At 35.7% G+C, this 22977-nt stretch overlaps 1 protein-coding gene across 2 annotated transcripts in view; it reads left to right on the top strand.

Moving 5' to 3' along the window:
* The window catches only part of NME7 (NME/NM23 family member 7), a 226486-nt gene that overhangs the window by 37298 nt on the left and 166211 nt on the right, over positions 1–22977 (top strand). For both annotated transcript variants that reach the window (XM_061160272.1, XM_061160273.1), the window contains 5 exons: positions 4823–4930; positions 5773–5939; positions 14730–14840; positions 18814–18864; positions 20361–20568. In XM_061160272.1, coding sequence (XP_061016255.1) covers positions 4823–4930; positions 5773–5939; positions 14730–14840; positions 18814–18864; positions 20361–20568 — 645 coding nt within the window. The remainder of the gene's footprint in view (positions 1–4822; positions 4931–5772; positions 5940–14729; positions 14841–18813; positions 18865–20360; positions 20569–22977) is intronic.

Here is a 22977-nt window from a genome sequence, read left to right as displayed (position 1 = left end):
GGATCTTCCCAACCGAGAGATCAAACCCAGGTCTCCCTCATTGCAGGTAAACATTTTGTTCCCAAATTGTTTTTCAGAGTAACTGCATCATTTTACATTTCTACCGGCAAAATATATGTTTCATTTTCTCTATATCCTCACCAACATTTGTTATTGTATATCTTTATTATAGCCATTTAGGTGTGTGTGAGGTACTACCTCATTGCAGTTTTGATTTCCATTTCCCTAATAGCTAGTGGTATTGAGCATCTTTTCATAGGTTTATTGGCTCTTTGTGTATCTTCTGATATCTTCTTTGGGAAAATGTCTACTCAGATCCTTTGTCCATTTTGTAACTGGGTTGTCTTTTATTATTGAGTAGTTAAAATTCTTGGTACATTCTGGATGCTAGATCCTCCCTGATCAGATATATAATTTGTGAGTATTTTCTTCAGTTCGGTGGCTTGTCATTTTGCTCCCTTGATGATTTAGAGTCCAAATTATCTGTGTTTTTGCTGTTCTTCTGTTTTTTTAACCACTTGTGCTTTTGGTGTCTTATCTAAGAAACCATTGCCTAACCCAAAGTCACAAATGTTTCCTTCCAACAGTTTTTCTAGCTTAGCTCTTGGTGTTTAGTTTGTGATCCATTTTGAGTTAATTTTTGTATATAGAGTGAGGTAGGGATACAATGTAATTTTTCTGGTCTATGATATCCAGTTGTCCCTGCACTATTAGTTGAAAGACTACTGTTTCCCTATTTGAATGGCCTTGGTGCCCTTGATGAAAATCAGTTGATCAGATATGTATGAGCTTATTTCTGGACTCTCTCCTCTTAGATTAACCTGTATCTGTTCTATGCCAATAGTATACTGTCTTGATTACTGTAGCTTTGCAGTATGTTTTGAAAATAGAAAATGTGACTCTTTCAACTTTGTTTTTCATTTTTGAAGCTGTTTTAGCTATGCTGGGTCTCTTACATTTCCATATGAATGTTTTATGGGTTTTAAAATGTAGTTCTATATTTAAGCTTTTTTTGGTATTTTATAAGGGCACACCTCACTGACTTGCTTTCTTAATTCTGGAATTGGGATGTAATTGAAATGAGATATTTTGTTAAGTATGTTAGATGTAACAGGGAACAATTTGATTTCCTCATCCTATTTTATAATAATCTATTCCCTTTCTCCTACATGATCGTTAAATGTTACAAAATTGACCTTGAAACAGAATTATTTAACTTTACATAGAGGAGTAGTTAAATACTTCACTTCACCATTAGTTTAGGCCCAGTGAGCGAATACTTCCTTTAACTGACTTTTGTATCATTTTAGGTAGGTGATGCAGTTTAATGGGACAAAATATGGGTTTTGTCTTCAGACAAAAGTTTGAATGCCGACTTACTTATTTTTTGTTGTGTAACCTTGGACCAGTGTTCAGATTATCTGAGCTTCACTATTCTTGTCCAAGAAATAGTATCCCTCTTTCTGTCAACTTACATTGTCTGTCATGAGAATGGAAAGAGATAATGTATGTAAACAACCTGCTACTTAGTAGGTATTCTAAAAATTATTATTGTTATTGTCATGATTAATGGTTATTATTAGTGTCTTAAAGTTTGAATGACACTGATTTATTAAATATTTTGAGAACTGTTTTCCTGTTGTCTGAGCACTAGGAGATGAAGAAAAGTCATTCTAACAGAACAGAGGGTAAAAAATTGAACAGAATGTCTCTAGTTTGTGTGCCTATTGTCTTAAGAGATATTCTTTTCACTGATGTTCATTGGAATTTGAGAAAAGATTGAGCAGCTGATGTAGGAGATACTTCTTTTTGCTTCACATAATTTAAAGACTATTGTCTTCCCCTCACTCTCTTTATATTCTTATTGACCTACATTCAAATTCTACTTATTTTATATACCACAAGACATTATTGTAATTTTATATATCCATTATTTATTTAGATTTACCCACATACTTATATTTCCATTGTTTTTCAGTCCTTCTATTTCTTGAATCATCTTGAACCATTTTCTTCCAGAACTTCCAGTGGCAATAAATTTTCTGTTTTTACTTGTCTGAAAATATCTTTATTTCACCTTCACCTTTTGAAGGGTAATTTTCTTAGTTATAGAATGCTGTGTGCAGTTGCTTTTCATTCTTTAATTTCTGATTGATTAAAAAAGTAGATTCTGGTTCTTTGGTGAAATTATTAACCTTGACATATATTTTTCATACTTATTTTGAAAAATTTGATAGCTAGGGTATTCATGGATTTCTTTCTATTGTCTCTTTTTCCCTGTTGGTCTTATTTTTTGGTATATCTCGTAGTTTATCTTTGAAAGCTTGACATTGCATAGGAAAACCTATATTTCTATTTCTGGAGATTCAGGCAGCTAGAATGGAGGAAATATCACTTCAGCATGATTAAGGGCTAAGCATTGCGTGAATACAAAACTTGTCTCAAATTTTGTTAGTATTAGTTTACCTTTAGTTTCCCCATGCTCCTGGAGTGTGATGCTCCAGGAGACACAACAGAAAGGCTAGACGGTTTATCGGTAGTCTTGTCTTTGACAGGATTGAATTCTCAGTTTTCCTCCCCCTGTCACTGTGATGCTTGCTACTGTAAGCTCCGTTGAACAAACACAGGCTTGAGCTCACTTCTCTATGATTTCATTTTCTCTAGGATCTTTGCCCCTCCAGTTTGGGCTGGTTTGGTAGGCTCAAATTCCAGTATCTGTCTGCTTATCCCCATGACCTTGTCAAAATCTCTGCTAGCTTCTCTGCCTCTAGAAAGCCTTCCTCTGTCAGCTTCTTGGGCTTCTCCATCTCTTGTCCAGCTTGACTTGAGTCTCAGCACATGTCCTCAGGTAAAAGCAGCATAAAAATTACTGTGCTCACCTCAGTGAGCTTCCTTTCTTTCTGAATCTTAGATTATCAAATCTGGCTGTCTTAGGTGCTCTCCAATGTCATCAGATAGATCCCCCCCCCCTTTTTTTTTTTTTAATATCCCACTTTTCTGGTTGTTCTTGGAAAGTAGCAGTGATTAGCCATAAGCTGCATTATTAGCCAGAAACAGTACTTCCTCAGTTTTCTTTCTTTGTATTAAAGCTGTTTTCTGAATAATGAATCATGAAAAATTCTACCATCTGGTGTAGCATTAAAGAGTGTGATTGGCAGGTTTTGTGGTTAAGGCTGCCTGGATAAATGGAACTGCCAAGTCTCACTGGTTTTTCATTTGCCTCACCTTCAATTACATGTCTCCTCATTTCTTTTGTTTCATAATTTTACCTATTTTAATGAAGGCAATATTTCACTAATGCTTTTGAACAAATGGATATTTTAATATAGATAGTAAGGCTTTTGATAAACTACTACTATTTAAATTTTGTATTGAAAGGAGAGTATAATACTAGAATACACAATGAAACCTAAATTTTAAGCAGTCGTATTAAAAAATAAAAATAAAATGCTATATTTATAAGGATTAATATGAAAAATAATGAAAGACTTGTCTTAAGACAATAGTGTATCTCTTATTTTATCTTTTTGTTTCTCTTGACTACTACATGTTATTTAAATGTGTCTTTTTGGATCATTGTGGGAAAAATAAAATAGTGTCTTAAAAACTGCCTCTATTATAGTTTATGAATATGATCATAAATACAGCTAGACATACTATTATTAGAATTTATAAGTGAATTATTAATATAAAAGAAACCCATCTATATACACTAACCAGAGAATCAGATGCTACATCTAGACTTAGTAACAAAACCCTTAGATTCCTTTCTTCCTTATGTCCTCATTTGCTTATTGTGATGAAGGACCTTTACGGGCTAACTATTATAGCGTGTGATGGGAAATCCTAATAGTCAAGGAAAGAGGGCCTTCTTTCTTTGACTTATGTTTCATTGTATACACCTCACAGATCTTCATCTAGAGGGAGCTGAAATGCCCAAAGGGCCTTAGTTTCTGTGCTCTGAAATCTACTGCTGCTTTTGTGTTTAGGACCTGTTTTCCAGGGGCTCCCAGCCCCTTGGCTGAGAAAAGCAGGGATACTAAAACAGGCCCATCCATCCCTGGAAGTCAGGGAACTCTCTGAGGGCTATCTGGCTCTAGCACTGCCTGATGTCTTGCTGAACCTTCCTCAGATTGTAGAGCAGTCCAGAAGGGTTCCCCCTAGCCTTTCTTCTCTCTCTCCTTCAACTCAGGGTCAGCTCTGTACTGTGGTCTGTCTGCTTTCCCTGGATCCCTCCCTATTTCCTCTGTTAGGAATTTCCACACAGAATTTCTCTTACAGGAATAAGATTCCTGAATGTTTAATTCTGTCCTTGGCATCTTGTCTGCCTCTCGGGGGACCTAGACTAACACATTCTCCCACTATTTCTATAAAAAGATACTATCATGTGAAATTACTCAGGAGAGACAAGATGCTTGCTATAATCTGAATGACAACAATATTCTAATACTGCTGGAATCTTAAACTTAGAACAATTAGAACTTTATGGAGAGGTACTGAATTATCACAGTTGTCAGATAAGGAGCTCATGTTCTAAAAAAGTGTCAGTTTACCGAGGATGATTGGGTGGCTGTGAAGTAATAAGATCATAAGTCAACTCTGAGATATCGAAGGATATTTAATAAGAAATTAGAGGGAAATATTTCTAAGGATGTGTTGATAACTGTCATATTGTTGAAAACCAGAATTATTCAATTATTAATAAGTATTATAATAGCAGATTTGTTCATTGCAAATATTTGGTCATTCTTTCAATTCATAGGATTTTTACAAGAGGGCTTATATTTTGTATGTTATTGTTAAAATTCTTTTTTCTTTGCAGAATCATAGTGAGAGATTCGTTTTCATCGCAGAGTGGTTTGATCCAAATGCTTCACTATTTCGGCGTTATGAGCTTTTATTTTACCCCGGGGATGGATCTGTTGAAATGGTAAATGAGCCTTTCTTTGCTTAAAAGTTGGCAAATGGAGTTAAGGTGGAATTGGGGGAGGAATAGGATTGGCTTTTTTTCTAGTGTCTATGTGAGATGATGAATTTTTCATGGAATTTTTGTGGTCATCTCTTCATGATGTATGTGAGTCAAATCATTATGCCTTACTCCTTTAAACTTATATATTAATCATATCTCAACAAAACTGAAAGAAAAAATATATTATTTTTATTTGGGAAATTAAAAAAATTTTTTGTATTATAATTCTATTACAATACTTTGTGTCTTTATTTTTTAATAGAAATTATTTTCTCAGTTAGAAAACTGAAGTACAATTATTCATGTTTTGTATGAATCAATAGTCAAGTGGTTGTAGATAAAGATTATCACAGTCATAAATGTCACCATTGTTGAATGCTGTTATCACTACAAAAAGTCAGACTGTAGAAGATTGAGCCAAGAGATCCTGCTTATTTCTTTGTGTCCCTTTCCTGACAGTCCCTTTTGCAGGCTGACCTATCTGGTATTGGGGTTTTTGTGTAGGCAAGAAAGGAGAAATTTGGCGTCTTGGAGGCACTAATTTGCTACCATGATTTGGAAATAAACAAAAATTTCTATTCAGGGTTTAAAAGTATTAAATTTGTAATTTTTTATGTTATTACTAGATTAGACTAGGCAATGCATGTTATAAAAGAAATCATTACTTGTACTTGTAGCAAAAATGAAACAATATGTGACTTATGTTTAATAAAGCAGAATTAATAACTTTATTTCTAGTTTATAATAAGGTTAACATTCCCTGCTGACAATGATTTGTTTTACTGTATTGTTTTTGATTCCAGCATGATGTAAAGAATCATCGCACCTTTTTAAAGCGGACAAAATATGAAGACCTTCACCTGGAAGATTTATTTATAGGCAACAAAGTGAACATCTTTTCTCGACAACTGGTGCTGCTTGACTATGGAGATCAATACACAGCTCGCCAACTGGGCAGTAGGAAAGAAAAGTAAGAAAACTATTATGTAATCTTTTTTTAAATTCTTAGAACATTTTGTCTGTCTTGGTACCAAATTCAAATTTCTTGTTTCTATCCTGTGTTTTTTATAGTATAAGTATTTTTCAGTGATCCAATTCAGTGTTAGGACATTTTTAGAATTCTGTGGAGCAGATTCTGTAATTTTTTCCTCACTTAGATAATAAAGTGATACCCATGGTATTATTTATCACTTAGACTGTGATTATTTTCTGGAGGGAAAAATGCATATCTTTTATATACACCCTCATCATTCTTCTAATTGGGAGCTGAGACTTTAAATCTTGGTTTATGGGGCAAAAGTAGTGAGTGCCATAAGCTCAATGGAAACTCAGAAGAAAGTATTAATATCTGTTAGCTGTTTTTATATCAGACATTGTGTTAAAATGATTTCTATGCATCATTTGTTTAAGCCCCACAACAACCTAAATGCAAAGGCTAATAATATTATTATTGATTCCACTCTATAGATAGAGAAGTTGAGGCCTAGAGATGTTAGGTAACTTGCTGAAGATCGCAGAGTAGAGGCAAGATTAAAGTCCAGCGTCTGTATGAATCAAGAAGGGGAGGATTTAATCACAGGAGAATGAGTAAGACCTGCAAAATGGTTGTCTTCTTTCTGTCTCAATTCAGATTTTTGTCTCCTATGGCACCTGGCACATCTCCTCACACATTACAAGCACCTTATCTGTGTTAGGTAAACGAATCATTGAATAACAATTTAAAATTTATTATCTACTCTTTCCTTTTTTTCATTCCCCCCATTTTCAAATGATGGCCATTGATCTACTTGACAAAGATGTTTTTGTCTTGCTGTTGTTCAGTCGCTAAGTCGTGTCCGACTCTTTGCGACCCCATGGACTACAGCATACCAGGCTCCCTTGTCCTTCACTGTCTCCTGGAGTTTGCTCAAACTCATGTCCATTGAGTCAGTGATGCCATCCAACCATCTCATCCTCTGTCGCCCCCTTCTCCTCCTGCTCTCAATCTTTCCCAGCATCAGGTCTTTTTCAGTGAGTTGGCTCTTCACATCAGGTGGCCAAAGTATTGGAGCTTCAGCTTCAGCATCAGTCCTTCGAATGAATATTCAGGACTGATTTCCTTTAGGGTGGACTGTTTTGATCTCCTTGCAGTCCAAGGAACTGCAAGAGTCTTCTCCAGCACCACAAGATTGCTTTTAATATAAATTGTCTATTTTTGAGTTTTATTTGCAGATATCTGATAAATATTGACTGATGAATTGAAGAGAGAATATGTATTTTAAAAAGAAAAAAATGTACAAAAACATTGTGATACAAGGAAATTTAATCCATCTTGGGATCACAGTTGCCTCCCAAAAGTTCATTGTATTGTGCCTGAAACAATGAAGTATTCACAGGAGCTGCCCCACAAAATGTATTGAATGAATGATGCAGCTTTGGAAACAGCTGTGTCTGGAGGAAGAGCTTCCGGCTGGCTGCTTCCCTGCCTTCTCCTCTCCCGCCCAGGTGTGTTGCTCTTCCTGTGACGTGGAGAAGCTATGGCGTGGTGTCTATCTGGTCTTCTCTCTTCACTGTTTGTCAAAGCTACATTTGCCATTCTGACTTTTCCTCAGTTTTGATTTAGAAGAGAGACAGAATAAGTTGGAGTTGTAGCTGAAAATTAGGCTATCCAGAAAACATTACTAAAATGGCATTGTAATTTTTAATCTCTGCATTTATGAGTTTGCAGCTTTCTGAGTCTAGCATGAACTGTATTTGAAGTGGAATTTTCATTCTTTGATCATCTTTACAGGCTCTGGTTTCTGTGGCTTATATTATATGCTCTTATTCTGACTTGAGGGATTCTTTGTATTTGTGGAGTGGTTGTTGCAGTAATGAAGAATAGGGATCACTGGTGGAAGTTAAGGCTATCTGTATAAAAAGCTCAAAAAACTATTTAATTCTACATGAAAAAAAATTTGTCAAACTATTTTTTGAGATTTGCCACCCAAATAATAGCTGATTACCTAACATCTGAGTCCCCTCATAGTAATATTCTTTCTGTGACTTTTTAAAAACTCTTTATGATTCTGGAGGTGGTTTGATACCCAGTGTAGTGTTAGTACACAGGTGGTGATGGATCAGTGAGATGGTGAATGATTCATAAAAAAGAAAAACCAAACATTCCCAGGACAACTCAAAATAGGGGAAAAAAAAGAAGATAGAATGTTAGATAAATAGGAATCTCATTATTATGAGATCTACTAATAAAAGTCTATGGGGTTAAGGAAGCATCAACCACAATTCCTTTATTTACAAGAAATAAATATTTATAACTTAAATTTTCTAAGCACATGCTATATGCCAATCACTGTGGTAGGCATCTTAGTTCACGACTACTTCAAGTTTTCATTTAAACTAGCAAAAATAGGTAAATGAGGGAGACAGGGTTAATAGTATGACCCAATCAAAGTAAAATCTATAGCAATTATTATATATTATGTATAAACTCTGATTTTTCTACAGTGAATGTTGTTGTTTCCCTTTTATAGAAGAGTTCAGTCACTTGGCCGTAGTCACACAGCTACAAAGAAAAGGGAAACGAGTAAATCTTGTCGTGTTTGACTTTAAAACAAAATGCAGCTCCTTAAAAAGTGTTCTGCCTGAAGACCTCTAAATTTTCACTGGTAAGACTAGTATGTAAGACCGAGTGCCTAGCAAGACAGAGTACCTGATGAACTATGGACGGAGGTTCATGACACTGTACAGTAGACAGGGATCAAGACCATCACCAAGAAAAAGAAATTCAAAAAAGCAAAATGGCTGTTTGAGGAGGCCTTACAAATAGCTGAGAAAAGAAAAGAAATGAAAGGCAAAGGAGAAAAGGAAAGATATACCCATTTGATTACAGACTTCCAAAGAACAGGAAGAAGAGATAAGAAAGCCTTCCTCAGTGATCAATGCAAAGAAATAGAGGAAAGCAACAGAATGGGAAAGACTAGAGATCTCTTCAAGAAAATTAGAGATACCAAGGGAACATTTCATGCAAAGATGGGGACAATAAAGGACAGAAATGGTAGGGACCTAACAGAAGCAAAAGATATTAAGAAGAGGTGGCAAGAATATACAGAAGAACTGTACAAAAAAGATCTTCACGACCCAGATAATCACGATGGTGTGATCACTCACCTAGAGACAGACATCCTGGAATGCAAAGTCAAGTGGGCCTTAGGAAGCATCACTACGAACAAAGCTAGTGGAGGTGATGGGATTCCAGTTGAGCTGTTTCAAATCCTACAAGATGATGCTGTGAAAGTGCTGCATTCAATATGCCAGCAAATTTGGAAAACTCAGCAGTGGCCACAGGACTGGAAAAGGTCAGTTTTCATTCCAATCCCAAAGAAAGGCAATACCAAAGAATGTTCAGACTACTGCACAATTGCACTCATCTCACACGCTGGCAAAGTAATGCTCAAAATTCTCCAAGCCAGGCTTTAGCAATATGTGAACCATGAACTTCCAGATCTTCAAGCTGGTTTTAGAAATGGAAGAGGAACCAGAGATATAATAGCCAACATCCGTTGGGTCATCAAAAGAGCAAGAGAGTTCCAGAAAAACATCTATTTCTGCTTTATTGACTATGCCAAAGCCTTCGACTGTGGATCACAATAAACTGTGGGGAATTCTTCAAGAGATGGGAATACCAGACCACCTGATCTGCCTCTTGAGAAACCTATATGCAGGTTAGGAAGCAACAGTTAGAAGTGGACATGGAACAACAGACTGGTTCCAAATAGGAAAAGGAGTACGTCAAGGCTATATATTGTCACCCTGCTGATTTAACTTATATGAAAAGTACATCATGAAAAAAGCTGGGCTGGATGAAGCACAAGCTGGAATCAAGATTGCTGGGAGAAATATCAATAACCTCAGATATGCAGATGACACCACCCTTATGGCAGAAAGTGAAGAAGAAGTTAAGAGCCTCTTGATGAAAATAAAAGAGGAGAGTGAAAAAGTTGGCTTTAAGTTCAACATTCAGAAAACTAAGATCTTGGCATCCGGTCCCATCACTTCATGGCAAATAGACGGGGAAACAATGGAAACAGTAGCTGACTATTTTTTTGGGCTCCAAAATCACTGCAGATGGTGACTGCAGCCATGAAATTAAAAGATGCTTACTCCTTGGAAGGAAAGTTATGACCAACCTAGATAGCATATTAAAAAGCAGAGACATTACTCTGCCAACAAAGGTACGTCTAGTCAAGGCTATGGTTTTTCCAGTAGTCATGTATGGATGTGAGAGTTGGACTATAAAGAAAGCTGAGTGCCAGAAAATTGATGCTTTTGAACTGTGGTGTTGGAGAAGCCTCTTGAGAGTCCCTTGGACTGCAAGGAGATCCAACCAGTCCATCCTAAAGGAGATAAGTCCCGAGTGTTCGTTGGAAGGACTGATGTTGAGGCCAAAACACCAGTACTTTGGCCATCTGATGTGAAGAGCTGACTCATTGGAAAAGACCCTGATGTTGGGAAAGATTGAAGGCAGGAGGAGAAGGGGACGACAGAAGATTAGATGGTTGGATGGCATCACCGACTCAATGGACATGAGTTTGGATCAATTCCAGGAGTTGGTGATGGACAGGGAGGCCTGGCATGCTGGGAGCCATGGGGTCACAAAGAGTTGGACATGACTGAGCCATTGAACTGAACTAAAGACTAGTATATGTACATTTACATGTGTTGTGCTTGTATTTTTGTACATATGTCTAGTATTTTACTGCTTTCCTGCTTTTTATTTTTTATAAATGTCATTTTTTTGTTGGTGGTGTTTTTTCCTCTTCAGTTTTTTTCCTCTGGAGTCTTTTATTGAAGACATAACAAATTACTACAAAGTCAGTTGCTTAAACAGTACAAATTTATTATCTTAGTTTTGTAGATGAGAAGTCCATCACAGATTTCATCAGGCTAAGATCAAGGTGTTGGCAGGCAAGGCTGCATTTCTTTGTGGAGGCTTTAGGGGAGAATCCATCTCCTTGCCTGCTCTAGCTCTTGAGGCCTGAAGGAAAGAGAAGCCTCGCTGCCCCAGCTTTGTGACCCATCCCAGCTGAAACCGGTCTGCCGACCTAGAGGATCTTGAGAAACTGTAGTTTTAAGCCAATACATTTTGATGGTTTGTTATGCAGCAAGCAGAAAACACAGGTTCCATTCCTGAGTCAGGAAGATCCCTTGAGAAGGGAATGGCAACCCACTCCAGTGTTCTTGCTTGGGAAATCCCGTGGACAGAGGAGCCTGGCTGGCTACAGTCCATGGGGTCGCAAAGAGTCAGACATGACTGAGCAACTAAACAACAGGTAACAGTGGTACTATTAATATATTTTTGTGGCCCTTTTTTGTGTGCTATCTTCACTTTTAAATAATATATATGATTCCTGTTGTCTATCTTATTTTCCCTCCAAATAAGTTTACCTATTATCTGCTAACTATTATTTAACTATTATCTATTAACTATAAGTAGTAATAGTTAAACACTGAAGACATGATTGTGCAGTAGTTTGAGTCTTCTTTGGCATTGCCTTTTTTTGGGATTGGAATGAAAACTGACCTTTTCCAGTCCTGTGGCCACTGCTGAGTTTTCCAAATTTGCTGGCATATTGAATGCAGCACTTTCACAGCATCATCTTGTAGGATTTGAAACAGCTCAACTGGAATCCCATCACCTCCACTAGCTTTGTTCGTAGTGATGCTTCCTAAGGCCCACTTGACTTTGCATTCCAGGATGTCTGTCTCTAGGTGAGTGATCACACCATTGTGGTTATCTGGGTCATGAAGGTCTTTTTTGTACAGTTCTTCTGTATATTCTTGCTACCTCTTCTTAATATCTTCTGCTTCTGTTAGGTCCCTACCATTTCTGTCCTTTATTGTCCCCATCTTTGCATGAAATGTTCCCTTGGTATCTCTAATTTTCTTGAAGAGATCTCTAGTCTTTCCCATTCTGTTGCTTTCCTCTATTTCTTTGCATTGATCACTGAGGAAGGCTTTCTTATCTCTTCTTCCTGTTCTTTGGAAGTCTGTAATCAAATGGGTATATCTTTCCTTTTCTCCTTTGCCTTTCATTTCTTTTCACAACTATTTGTAAGGCCTCCTCAGACAACCATTTTGCCTTTTTGAATTTCTTTTTCTTGGGTATGGTCTTGATCACTGCCTTCTGTACAATGTCACAAACCTCCGTCCATGATTCTTCAGGCACTCTATTAGATCTAATCCCTTGAATCTGTCACTTCCACTGTATAATCGTAAGGGATTTGATTTAGGTCATACGTGATGGTCTAGTGGTTTTTCCTATTTTGTTCAGTTTAAGTCTGAAGTTGACAATAAGGAGATCATGATTTGACCCACAGTCAGCTCCAGGTCTTGTTTTTGCTGACTGTGTAAAGCTTCTCCATCTTTGGCTGCAAAGAATATAATCAGTCTGCTTTTGGTATTGACCATCTGGTGATGTACATGTGTAGAGTTGTCTCTTGTGTTGTTGGAAGAGGGGTTTGCTATGACCAGTGTGTTCTCTTGAACTGAACTGACTGAATCAATGCTTTGTCTCCTGTAGGTATTTAAAGGGAAAATGAAACTGCATTTTAAACTAAACTGCAAAATTTTTCACATTGCTTCTTGTTCACTGCCGATATGTTTTATATTTTCTTTAAGAGTTTTGGTTCCTGAAGACATTTCTAGAGCTTAGCATAAACAATCATGGGTTAGTTTCGCCTTACAATATTTAAACTATTGAGCTAAGAAGTGACAATTGTATCTTCAATGAAGCCTTGTAAAATGCTATAAATGACTCACTTGCTTCAAAATAAAAGATAGTCCATTTATGACAAGCTCTATCAGACTAAAATGAACAGCTTTTGTTATTTAAAAGTTTTAAAAGCCAGCCATAAGTTTTAGGATTCCATGGACAGAGGAGCCAAGCAGGCTGCAGTCCATGGGGTTTCAAAGAGTCAGATACAACTAAATGACTAACACACACATAAGTTACATCCAAATGTAAGGCTATTTTTATCATTATATCCTTAGCTAAGTTTGTCTCATTGGGGGAAAAAAAGTCCACTATGAAAAAGCCAACCATTCTCTTTTTATAGATTCCTTGAATTAATACCAACATATCAGAACAACTGAAAATAAACGGAAAGTGGCAGCAACTTTTTAATCTTATTTTGTGTGTCATATGAGCAGAATTACTCCAACTAATCTGATTTTACCTTGTATGTGCAAGTATTAATCTTGAGGATTTGTGATTATGCTTTTTTTAATATATTAATAGTAACTTTATTTGTGGTGTGGAAGGAGCACAGACTACCCAGAATTCGTGTGAGCTGGTATTTTGTCCTGAAAATGCGACAGACCTGTTGTGTGACCGAGCTTTGGAGAGTAACCTCTCTGGGCTTCATTTCCTTGTTAGTAAAATCAGGAAACTAAGGTGCTCTCCAACTCCAAAAATCTATGCATTCTGTGGCTTCGGAGGGGAAAATGCATAGCTCTGATGTATCCTCTTAGAAAGAAAATGTGGTTTGAGTCAGTTCTAGTGAGGCAGATGAACCTAGAGCCTGTTATACAGAGTGAAGTAAATCAGAAAGAGAAAGACAAATATTGTATATTAACACAAATATATGGAATCTAGAAAAATGGTGCTGATGAACCTATGTGCAGGGCAGCGGTAGAGACCCAGACATTGAGACAGACTTGTGGACACAGTGGGGCGAGGTGTTGGGGGTGGGGCGAATTGAGAGAGTGACATTGAAGCATAGACACTACCATAAGTAAGACAGATGGCTGGTGTGAATTTGCTGCATGACAGAGGGAGCGCAGCCTGGTGTTCTGTGACAGCCTAGGGGGTGGGATGGGTAGGGGATGGAAGGGGGGCTCAAGAGGGAGGGGACATATGTATGTTTATGACTGAGTCATGTTTTGTGTGGCAGAAACCAACACAGCATTGTAAAGCAACTATCCTCCAACTAAAAACATAGTGAAAAAAAGTGTTAGCAGGGTGTTTGCTAGTCATAAACGTTGTCAGGTAGGGAGGCATTTATTTCTTTATACATGATTCATGCTATGAATAAAGTGTTAACAGAAGAATTTATAATTATTTCCAAATCAATGCTGAACTGACTGCATGGCATACACGTGTTAAAGTTTAAGAGACCAGAAATCAAGGTGATATGTTTAATGCAACTTTTTAGAAAATTGTTGTCTTTTATAAAATGCTAAGAAATAAAAGTGTTTTTAAACACCTATGTTTCCTTACATGGGCATATTTAAAATAACAGTCTTAACTTTTTTTCCCTCTAACCTTTTATTATTCATTTTATAGATTGGGTAGTAATTTTTATTTCCTTGGGAAAAATAGTAAACTTCCATTGTATAAGTTTTTATTTATTTATTTATTTTAATTGGAGGCTAATTATACAGAGTGAATTGGAGCCTATTATACAGAGTGAAGTAAGTCAGAAGGGAAAACACCAATACAGTATGTTAATGCATATATATGGAATTTAGAAAGAGTAACGGAGGCCCTATATGCGAGACAGCAAAAAAGACGCAGATATAGAGAACAGACTTTCGGACTCTGGGAGAAGGCAAGGGTGGGATGATTTGAGAGGACAGCATTGTATAAGTTTTTAAGAGACTGTTAATACATTTCTCTTTATAATTCACTTTGAGCTAAGATTTTAATGGAAATGACCTCTGATTAGGTATTATAAGTAAAAACTGCTGAACTATTTTTATTTTTAAATGTATTTCCTTACAGAACATTAGCCCTGATTAAACCAGATGCAGTATCAAAAGCTGGAGAAATAATTGAAATAATAAACAAAGCTGGATTTACTCTAACCAAACTGAAAATGATGACGCTATCAAGGTAAATTTTTTGATCATTTTCAGTTATATAATGTCTGGTTCCTTTTTTAAAAAAATTATCTTTCATGTTGTTGTTTAAAAACTTCCACAGAATGACAAAGAATAGTAATCTTATTAGAATGAGAAAATATAAGATAATGGTAATCAGATATGTAAATTATGATTGAACTCTAAGCAAGTAGGAATTTTCAGGTTACACTAATAACTATTAACTATTTATTAGACATTAATTCTTTATTTTCTTTCATAACCCCATCAGTGTTTCATATCTGTAATCTTTTATATAACACATTGTATAGAAATTATAGAAGAAATGAATATTAGATTATTCATATTTGACAAGGAACTCTTACTGTTGAGATTTCAAAAGTGATATGCTCGGAAGTGTTTTAGTTTGGCAATGTTTTCGTTCCTCCCAACATATTATATGTAATTGGTAGATATACCTATTTACTGTTCTGAAAAGCAAGCCATTTTATTTGACCAGATGTTTTCTAAGTTATTTAGTGAAAGTTAGATTTACTGTAAGGTAAGGGGATTAGTGTAGTTAGGCAGGGCTGGACCCAGCAGTTGTGTTACTTACTCTAGTGATTTATGTTTGTTTGGTTAGGTGTCTTCTCACTGCTGTTCCTGGCTCTCTCTCCCATGGGACAGTTGCTTTTTTGTCTCTATGAGAACAGGGACAATGGATAGCAGTAGAAATTCAATATTGAGAAGTCTGCTCCCTAGAAACCTTAACAAAACATCCTCAATTTTACCCCCAAAAAAGACAATTTGAAATTTTCCCCTGTGTAAGATCTCCCAGCTTACACACATTCTAGAAAGGCAGACATCTATTTCAGAGCACAGAATCTAGAGCCAGATTAGGTTGTGGCTCTGTACAACTTACTTCTCTGTTTCAGTTTCTTCACCTGCTAAATGGAGGTTATAACATCACCAATATTGTAAAGTTGTTATGAGGGTTATGTGAGCTTAATAAAGGTAAACTGCTTTGAAAAATTGTTGCACACAGTAAGCGCATATAGGTGTTAGCTGTTAGTGGTGGTAGTACTTACTAGCGATATCATTGTTACTTAGTAGAAACAGAGGTCATGATCCTTATGAGCATAGTTAGATTTGTCCCGTTTCTGTCTGTATTGAAGATGCTTGCCCTTACAGCCGGCAATGGGGCTGAATTCTGAGAGATGACTTTGAATAGTGTTAGTGACATTCAAACTTTTTTATGTCTCTATCAAACACTGGAGGTGTAATCTGGCATCAAACTTCCCACAATAAAGCTGCCCCAAAAAACTTAACGGCTGTTTAAATTGTTCATAGCACCACATACATCTCTATTAATATTACTGTCAAGTCTTGGATTTTACCTAACTTAATAGTTAATAAGTTAGTGTGTTATTCTCTCAGGGATGCTAGCAGATGACATGAGACTTCTGAGCCAGGGACACAGGGCTTGATTAGGTTCAATTAGCAGCATGAACATCAGGTTTCTGTTGGTTCCCGTTGCCTTCATGTCCTGTGAGAATAATATGAGACTAATATGAGATGGGCCTGGGTAGATGTTGCACACATAGTTGATTGCATCACAGCTGAGGAGGGTTGAACTCAGGTTACCCACTGTTTCATTAGCAAGCTGTAAACAAGTCTGCTCTTTGTACTAAAGAGACATGACCTCATCCCTCAAAGTCACTCACTATAAACATAACTCCAAGAAATGGCTAGGATAAAGAGTAGTTGGGGCCTTGCATTCTTGGCATACCCAATCAGATGTGTTAGGAAGGCAAGAGACCCACAGAGAAGCGTCTCCCAAAGCTTAAATCTTCTCAAAACTTATTTGCTCAAATGTCGGCTCCTCCCTCACGCCGGTATCTGAAAAGCAGCAGCTGGGTTCCATTTAACTGTACTTCTAGTTCTTGGATCAGGGCCTGATTCAAAGTAGGCGTTAAGTAAATATTTCGTAAAATAATTAATAGATCATTGTGAGAATGTTATGAAAACACAAGAAAACATAACAAAACAAGAACAGAAAAGACTTCTATAGGTGGTGATGCACTTGTTTCCATCTAAGCCTTTTAAGGGAGGAATTAAATAAAAGTGATGAGGAAAAAAATTCATGAACTCATTTTGGTTTCAGTGATAGGTTTTGATTGGAAGTAACTGTGGAGTCAGTGACATGTTAGAAGAAAACAATAAAATACTTTCAGCAATTAATAGTTTTTATTAGTGTTAAAGATGATTTTGTTTTCTTAATAGTTCTGTAAAATTGGTCAGATTAGTAGTCTCACTGCTAACTCTTCTAAAATACTCCCCACTTGAATTTTTCAGAGTTTTATCTCATTTTAGCATGCAATACAGATTATCCATATCGGTTTTGTGAATTCTCCTGCTTACCCTCTAGAGTTTTTATGTTTATTTTTCTGAAATTGGTGACAGAAAGGTCATAAGCAATCAGAGATTCGGATTCACATCTCCTTGTCCTTCCTTTACTGAGTAGCATTTTGGTCCAGATAAGTTATGTAATCATGCTGAACTACATTATTTTTAAATGTAAAATGAAGATGATCATACCTATTTCAATCAAACCTATTGTTGTGGGGAATAATAAAATTTAAACGTTGGCATATAATAGGCTCTAGAAGAATACGTTTTCTTCCCCTTCTGTGTCTTGGGGCAAGTTTTGTTTTCTATACTTGCGTAGTATACTTTCATAATCTCTTCATGGCCAAAGAGAATATTTTAGTACACTTGGTTTGAATAAAAGTATATCCTGATATATGAATTATTATATGAATTCATTATGTGAATTATTATATGAATTTATTTTTTAATGGGCCCATAAGATCTTAAAGCATCGCGTCAAGCCCCTGGTGGCTTAAAAAGAATCAGCCTGCAATGCAGGAGACCTGGATTTGATCCCTTGGTTGGGAAGATCCCATGGAGAAGGTAATGGCTGCCTACTCCAGTATTCTTAACTGGAGAATTCCATGGATAGAGAAGCCTAGTGGACTACAGTCCATGGGTTCGCAGAGTTGGACATGGTTGATCAAGTAACCTATAAAATCTTAATGCATTGCGTACTAAATTATCAAGCCTGAAAGTTTAATCCTTTGTTAGCGGATACTTTGCTATTTTAAAAAATTGATGTTGACATATGTTTGTCACATACTATGAACTGTTTCAAGCCTTTGAGAAAACTGTATGAGTTTGAGACACTTGGTTTGATTAGCTGAAAAGTCTAAATAACTTTTTCAATATGTGTTAACTTCCATTATCCTATTCATTTTCTCCATGGTTGTGGGACTATAAATTTAAAAAGTAAATCCTGATTGCCACTGAAAAATTCAGATTTCTGAATATCTCTGTATTATCCCTTTTTGGGGAGGATGTAAGTTCAAGCATTAGTTTTTAATATAGTAATAACCAGTAAGAGTACATTGATGTGCATAATTTGTCAAGCAGTCTTTAAAAACACAAATCTTTCTTTTGGAGCAGTCTATTTAAGGAAGAAAATTTTAACTATTAAGTTAAAATTCTAGCCTAGGCTCTCAAGTTAAAGCCTATAGAAGAAAGTAAAAGCTTTTGAATTTGTAAATATCTTTGTAATAATTAATATTTTTCTTTTCATTGATAAAGATTACATATTTTTTGATGTTCAACTTATGTGAACTTTAAAAAACAGTAAATCTTATTGGTCATATGTTAAACTTTGTTTTTAGAATGATAAAGATGCTAGTTAAAAGGAAGATAGTATAGACTTGAACATGAACAGTAAATATTGCCTCTTTTATTCATTTTAATTTTACATCTTAACTTAGATATGCATACTAGCAAAAATTTGAAAGGGGGTATTTGAGCAGAATATTTGGTGAAAAGTCCTTAATTCACATATGGATCAAATAGAGAATTTCATTATTTTATTAATATATGTTGATTTCCTTACATAATTCTTAAATTTTGTCACTTTGATTATTTTACAGGAAAGAAGCAACAGATTTTCACATAGACCATCAGTCAAGGCCCTTTTTAAAGTAAGTACTGAATTCAGGATTCATGGTGTATAGTGGAGGATATTGTGGAAAACTAAGGAGTTACAATTTCACAATTCAAAAATCTGTTACATGAGAATAATTTGTCAAAAAGTCCTTAGCAGGGACTTCCCTGGTGGTCCAGTGGCTAAGACTCTGCACTCCCAATGCAGGGGGCCCTAGTTCGGTCCCTGGTCAGGGAACTAGATCCCACATGCCACAACTAGAGTTCACATGCCTCAACTGAAGATCCTGCATGTCACTGCTAAGACCCAGTGGGGCAAATAAATAAAATAAAAATATCTAAAAAAAAAAGTCCTTGGCAACATTTTGCAACTGCAGGGAGCTTTTTTTCTAAGAATTGGTGTTTTTCCCCCCCTCTTCTTTTACTAGGTAAAAATTCTTTGTTAAATAAATATACTAAACTTTAATCAGAAGCAAATGGCATGAATTGTTTAAATTATAATGAGCATAGCTTTCTTTTTAGATTTCAATAGAATAAAAATAGAGTAATAATTACATTTTTGTTGAACTATTAACGGTATTCTCAATGTATGTAAAACATTGTTCGTAGAACCCTTATGTTAACTAAATTGTTTGGTACACATTTTGCTGTTTGAAATATAGCAACAAATATGTTAGAAAGTAAATTATGTTCTAAATATTTGGGTTGTATTTAAAGTTAAGTGAATTTAGTATACCTCATTACTGTTGACAAAGGAGAAGTGCTTACTTTTCTAATAAAGAAGGATTAGCCAAGCTATGGTAGACATTCTAGTTGGTGTCCTATACATAACAGTGTTTTATTCAAGTTTTACATAAGAAAATCATTATGTTATAGGTTATTTTAAACAAAACATTATCAAAATATTCCCAAACCTTGTGTAGAATAGGCATCCATAATTCTCTTGGAAATTATTCTTCATTATAGTCTTTGTATATATTTGTATTATTACAACTTCTAGTTTAATGTCTTGTATGTCACTAGACCAACTCAGTGCCTAGTGACTGAAAATTCATTGTGATTCTTTGAATTCTAATAAATCTACACAGAAATATTATTGAATTCTTACTACAAATATATTCCAAGATATCACTCATCACTTTGTCTATTGAGATTTTATTTGACTACCATGTTAAATTGTGTGAAAATAAGATTCTTCTGTACCTTTCAGAACAATGCAAAAAGCAGTAGATCAACAATATGCATTTTAAATCAATGAAATAGTCTTAGTTCACTGAAACATTGATGCTTCTGCTAACAGTAATTGGTTTGACAACAATAGTGATTTGTAGTGACCCAGGCTACTGCAGGACACTCAGTTTATGAAAACTTTACCTTGTCCATGTAAAATTCACTATGTCCAATAGTTCTGAGATGATAATATTCATATTCTTAGCTATATGATTAAATACTCAAATGGTAATATTTCTTTGTAAAGAGAGATACCTTGGTTAATACAAAAATGAAGCAAATCAATCTTTCACCGGTTTCACAGTGAGCTGATCCAGTTTATTACAAGTGGACCTATAATTGCCATGGAGATTTTACGAGATGATGCTATATGTGAATGGAAGAGACTTCTTGGACCTGCAAACTCTGGCCTGGCACGTAGAGATGCTCCTGAAAGCATTAGAGCCCTCTTTGGAACAGATGGCATAAAGAATGCAGCTCATGGCCCTGATTCTTTAGCTTGTGCTGCCAGAGTAAGGTGTTTCTAAACTATTTTAATTTGTTTGGGTTTTGCTAAATGTTTGATGTCAGAGTAAAGCATTTTGTCACTGCTGACTTAAGGTCGATTTATGCAGCTGATCTAATAGTAGAAGAAACCTTTGACCTTTTGCCTGTGATTAAACAGACATGAGTTTGAGCAAGCTCTGAGAGTTGGTGATGGATAGGGAAGCTTGGTGTGCTGCAGTCCGTGGGGTGGCAAAGAGCAGGGCAAGACTGAGCAACTGAACTGAAACAGTGTTTCAATGATATGTCTCCTTTGAGAACTGGTAAAGTAGTCATGGTCTGAATAAGTTTCTCCAATTAAAATACTTGTCTTGTTTTGTTTCAGACTTAAATCACTGAGGCTTATCAGTAAATGAATTATTCCTGTAAGAATACCAGTTTATGGAAAGTGAATATTCAAAAAGACATATTCTTTCTTTGACTCAGACTTGGCACCATATTTTCAAGCTTAACATCCTTCCTTTTTCTACATATAGCTAGTGTTTATGAAAGTTTTTCTATTAATAATTCTCATTTTGAATTTATATAAATAAGGTATTACTCCACTGGGTTTATACTGATGTTGAATTAATGAAATGCAAGTTAACTCTTCACATTCTGAGGAGTTTCTCAGCTAGTTTAAGATTGTTTTTAGTCTGGTCACATATACAGTGGAATAATACTAGCAAGTTTTATGATATGAAAGTGAAAGTGTTAGTTGCTCAGTCATGTCTGACTCTTTGCAACCCCATGGACAGTAGCCTGCCAGGCTCCTCTGTCCATGGGATTCTCCAGGCAAGAAAACTGGAGTGGGTTGCCATTTCCTTCTCCAGGGGATCTTCCCGACCCAGGGATTGAACCCACATCTCCTGCATTGTAGATGGATTCTTTTATTGCTGAGACACTGAGGAAGCCCTTAAGTTTTGATGGCTGTGGAATATTCTCTTGCATGGATAAAACATTTTTACTTCAGCATTTCCTTACCTTTGGATGTTTTGTTAGGTTCTAATTCTTTTCATATTTGTAATAATGGTGCACTGATCATATGACTTCATATTTCATCTATATCTTGGTCTATTTTCTGAGAACAGATTTCATATTTGACATTAGAATATGTAGATTTCAGTATTTTTTTTAAATGTCTTAAATTGGGTCCTTTACAAAAGTGATATTTAAAATGACTGTGTGAAATTTTCAGAGACACCTGTAACTGGCAACCATTTATTAATGTATTTTATGATGATGATTAAGGATATGAATGTAGATTAGTCAAATGTTTTGGGAGATTTCATATGGGGTCTTAGCAGGGTGAAATTTATGAAATGTTATAAGTATATACTTAACGATTTGTATAAAATACAGTACAAAAAACTGTATACTTAAAGCTGGTCAAATTGAGTCTGAGTTTTATTTTTTGGGAAAGTTACATGTCTTTATCCTTTCCTGCTAGGTCATTTAGAGACATACAAAAGACTTAGAGTAATAGCAAAGAACCTCAGAAAAAACTTCATGCAGAATGTTTAAAGCAGCTGAAATCACAAAAGAATATGAAGTTTTTTGTTTGACATTATCAGTATATTTATTGTTTGAAGTCTCTAAACTACTTGACATATAACCGTGACCTAGTAACAGTGTTCTTGCAAATATTAGCTGGATTAATAGGTGGGTATATGATATGACAGTCAGCACAAGGAGAACGAGAAAGCAAAGACATAGAATTACTCACTTTCACCAAGATACATTTAAGTGGCAATCTTTATATTTTTGCCTTAAATGCATATTTATTCATATATAAATGAGTACTTGAAAAACTTGGGTTTTCTTTTTTTAAACTGAGCGAAAAAGAGATGTTGAGACAAAAATAATTGGCCAAATAATTGGTTAAACTAGAGTTAGAACATTCTAGCATTGCTTTTTACATCTGAAAGAGAGGTGATATTATAGAAAAAGTTCAGGACTTTGGAGTTATTATGACTGGATTTTGAAACATGACTTTGCCATGTATTAACTTGCAAGGGCTTGTTCCTTAAGCCTTCTGAATGTCTTTTTTTCTCATTTGTACAGAGTAGATAAATAAAAATTCTTCATATGTTAAATAAACTATTCATGAATTTCAATCATTCCAAAATGTTTATTGAGAAGCTATTGTGAATAAGACAAGGTCCTCCTTCTCATGGAGCTTAGAGCTCTTCTAATGTCAGATAATAAACAGATCTATACCTCTGATGTCTACTGATAAGTGCTCTGAAGAAAATATACCAGGAGAAGGGCACAGAAAAAGACCAGAGTCTAGAAGGATCATGTGTGGAGTAGAGGTGTGGAATGCTATTTTTTTAAAAAAAGTTGTTTTATTTTTGGCCGTGTCCGGTCTTAGTTGAGGCATGAGGCTTTCTATTTGC

The sequence above is a fragment of the Dama dama genome, chromosome 14 (genome assembly GCF_033118175.1).
Source record: "Dama dama isolate Ldn47 chromosome 14, ASM3311817v1, whole genome shotgun sequence".
Lineage (NCBI taxonomy): Eukaryota > Metazoa > Chordata > Mammalia > Artiodactyla > Cervidae > Dama > Dama dama.
Note: the sequence above shows the minus strand (reverse complement) of the source record. Positions and strands in the feature narration are given on the sequence as shown.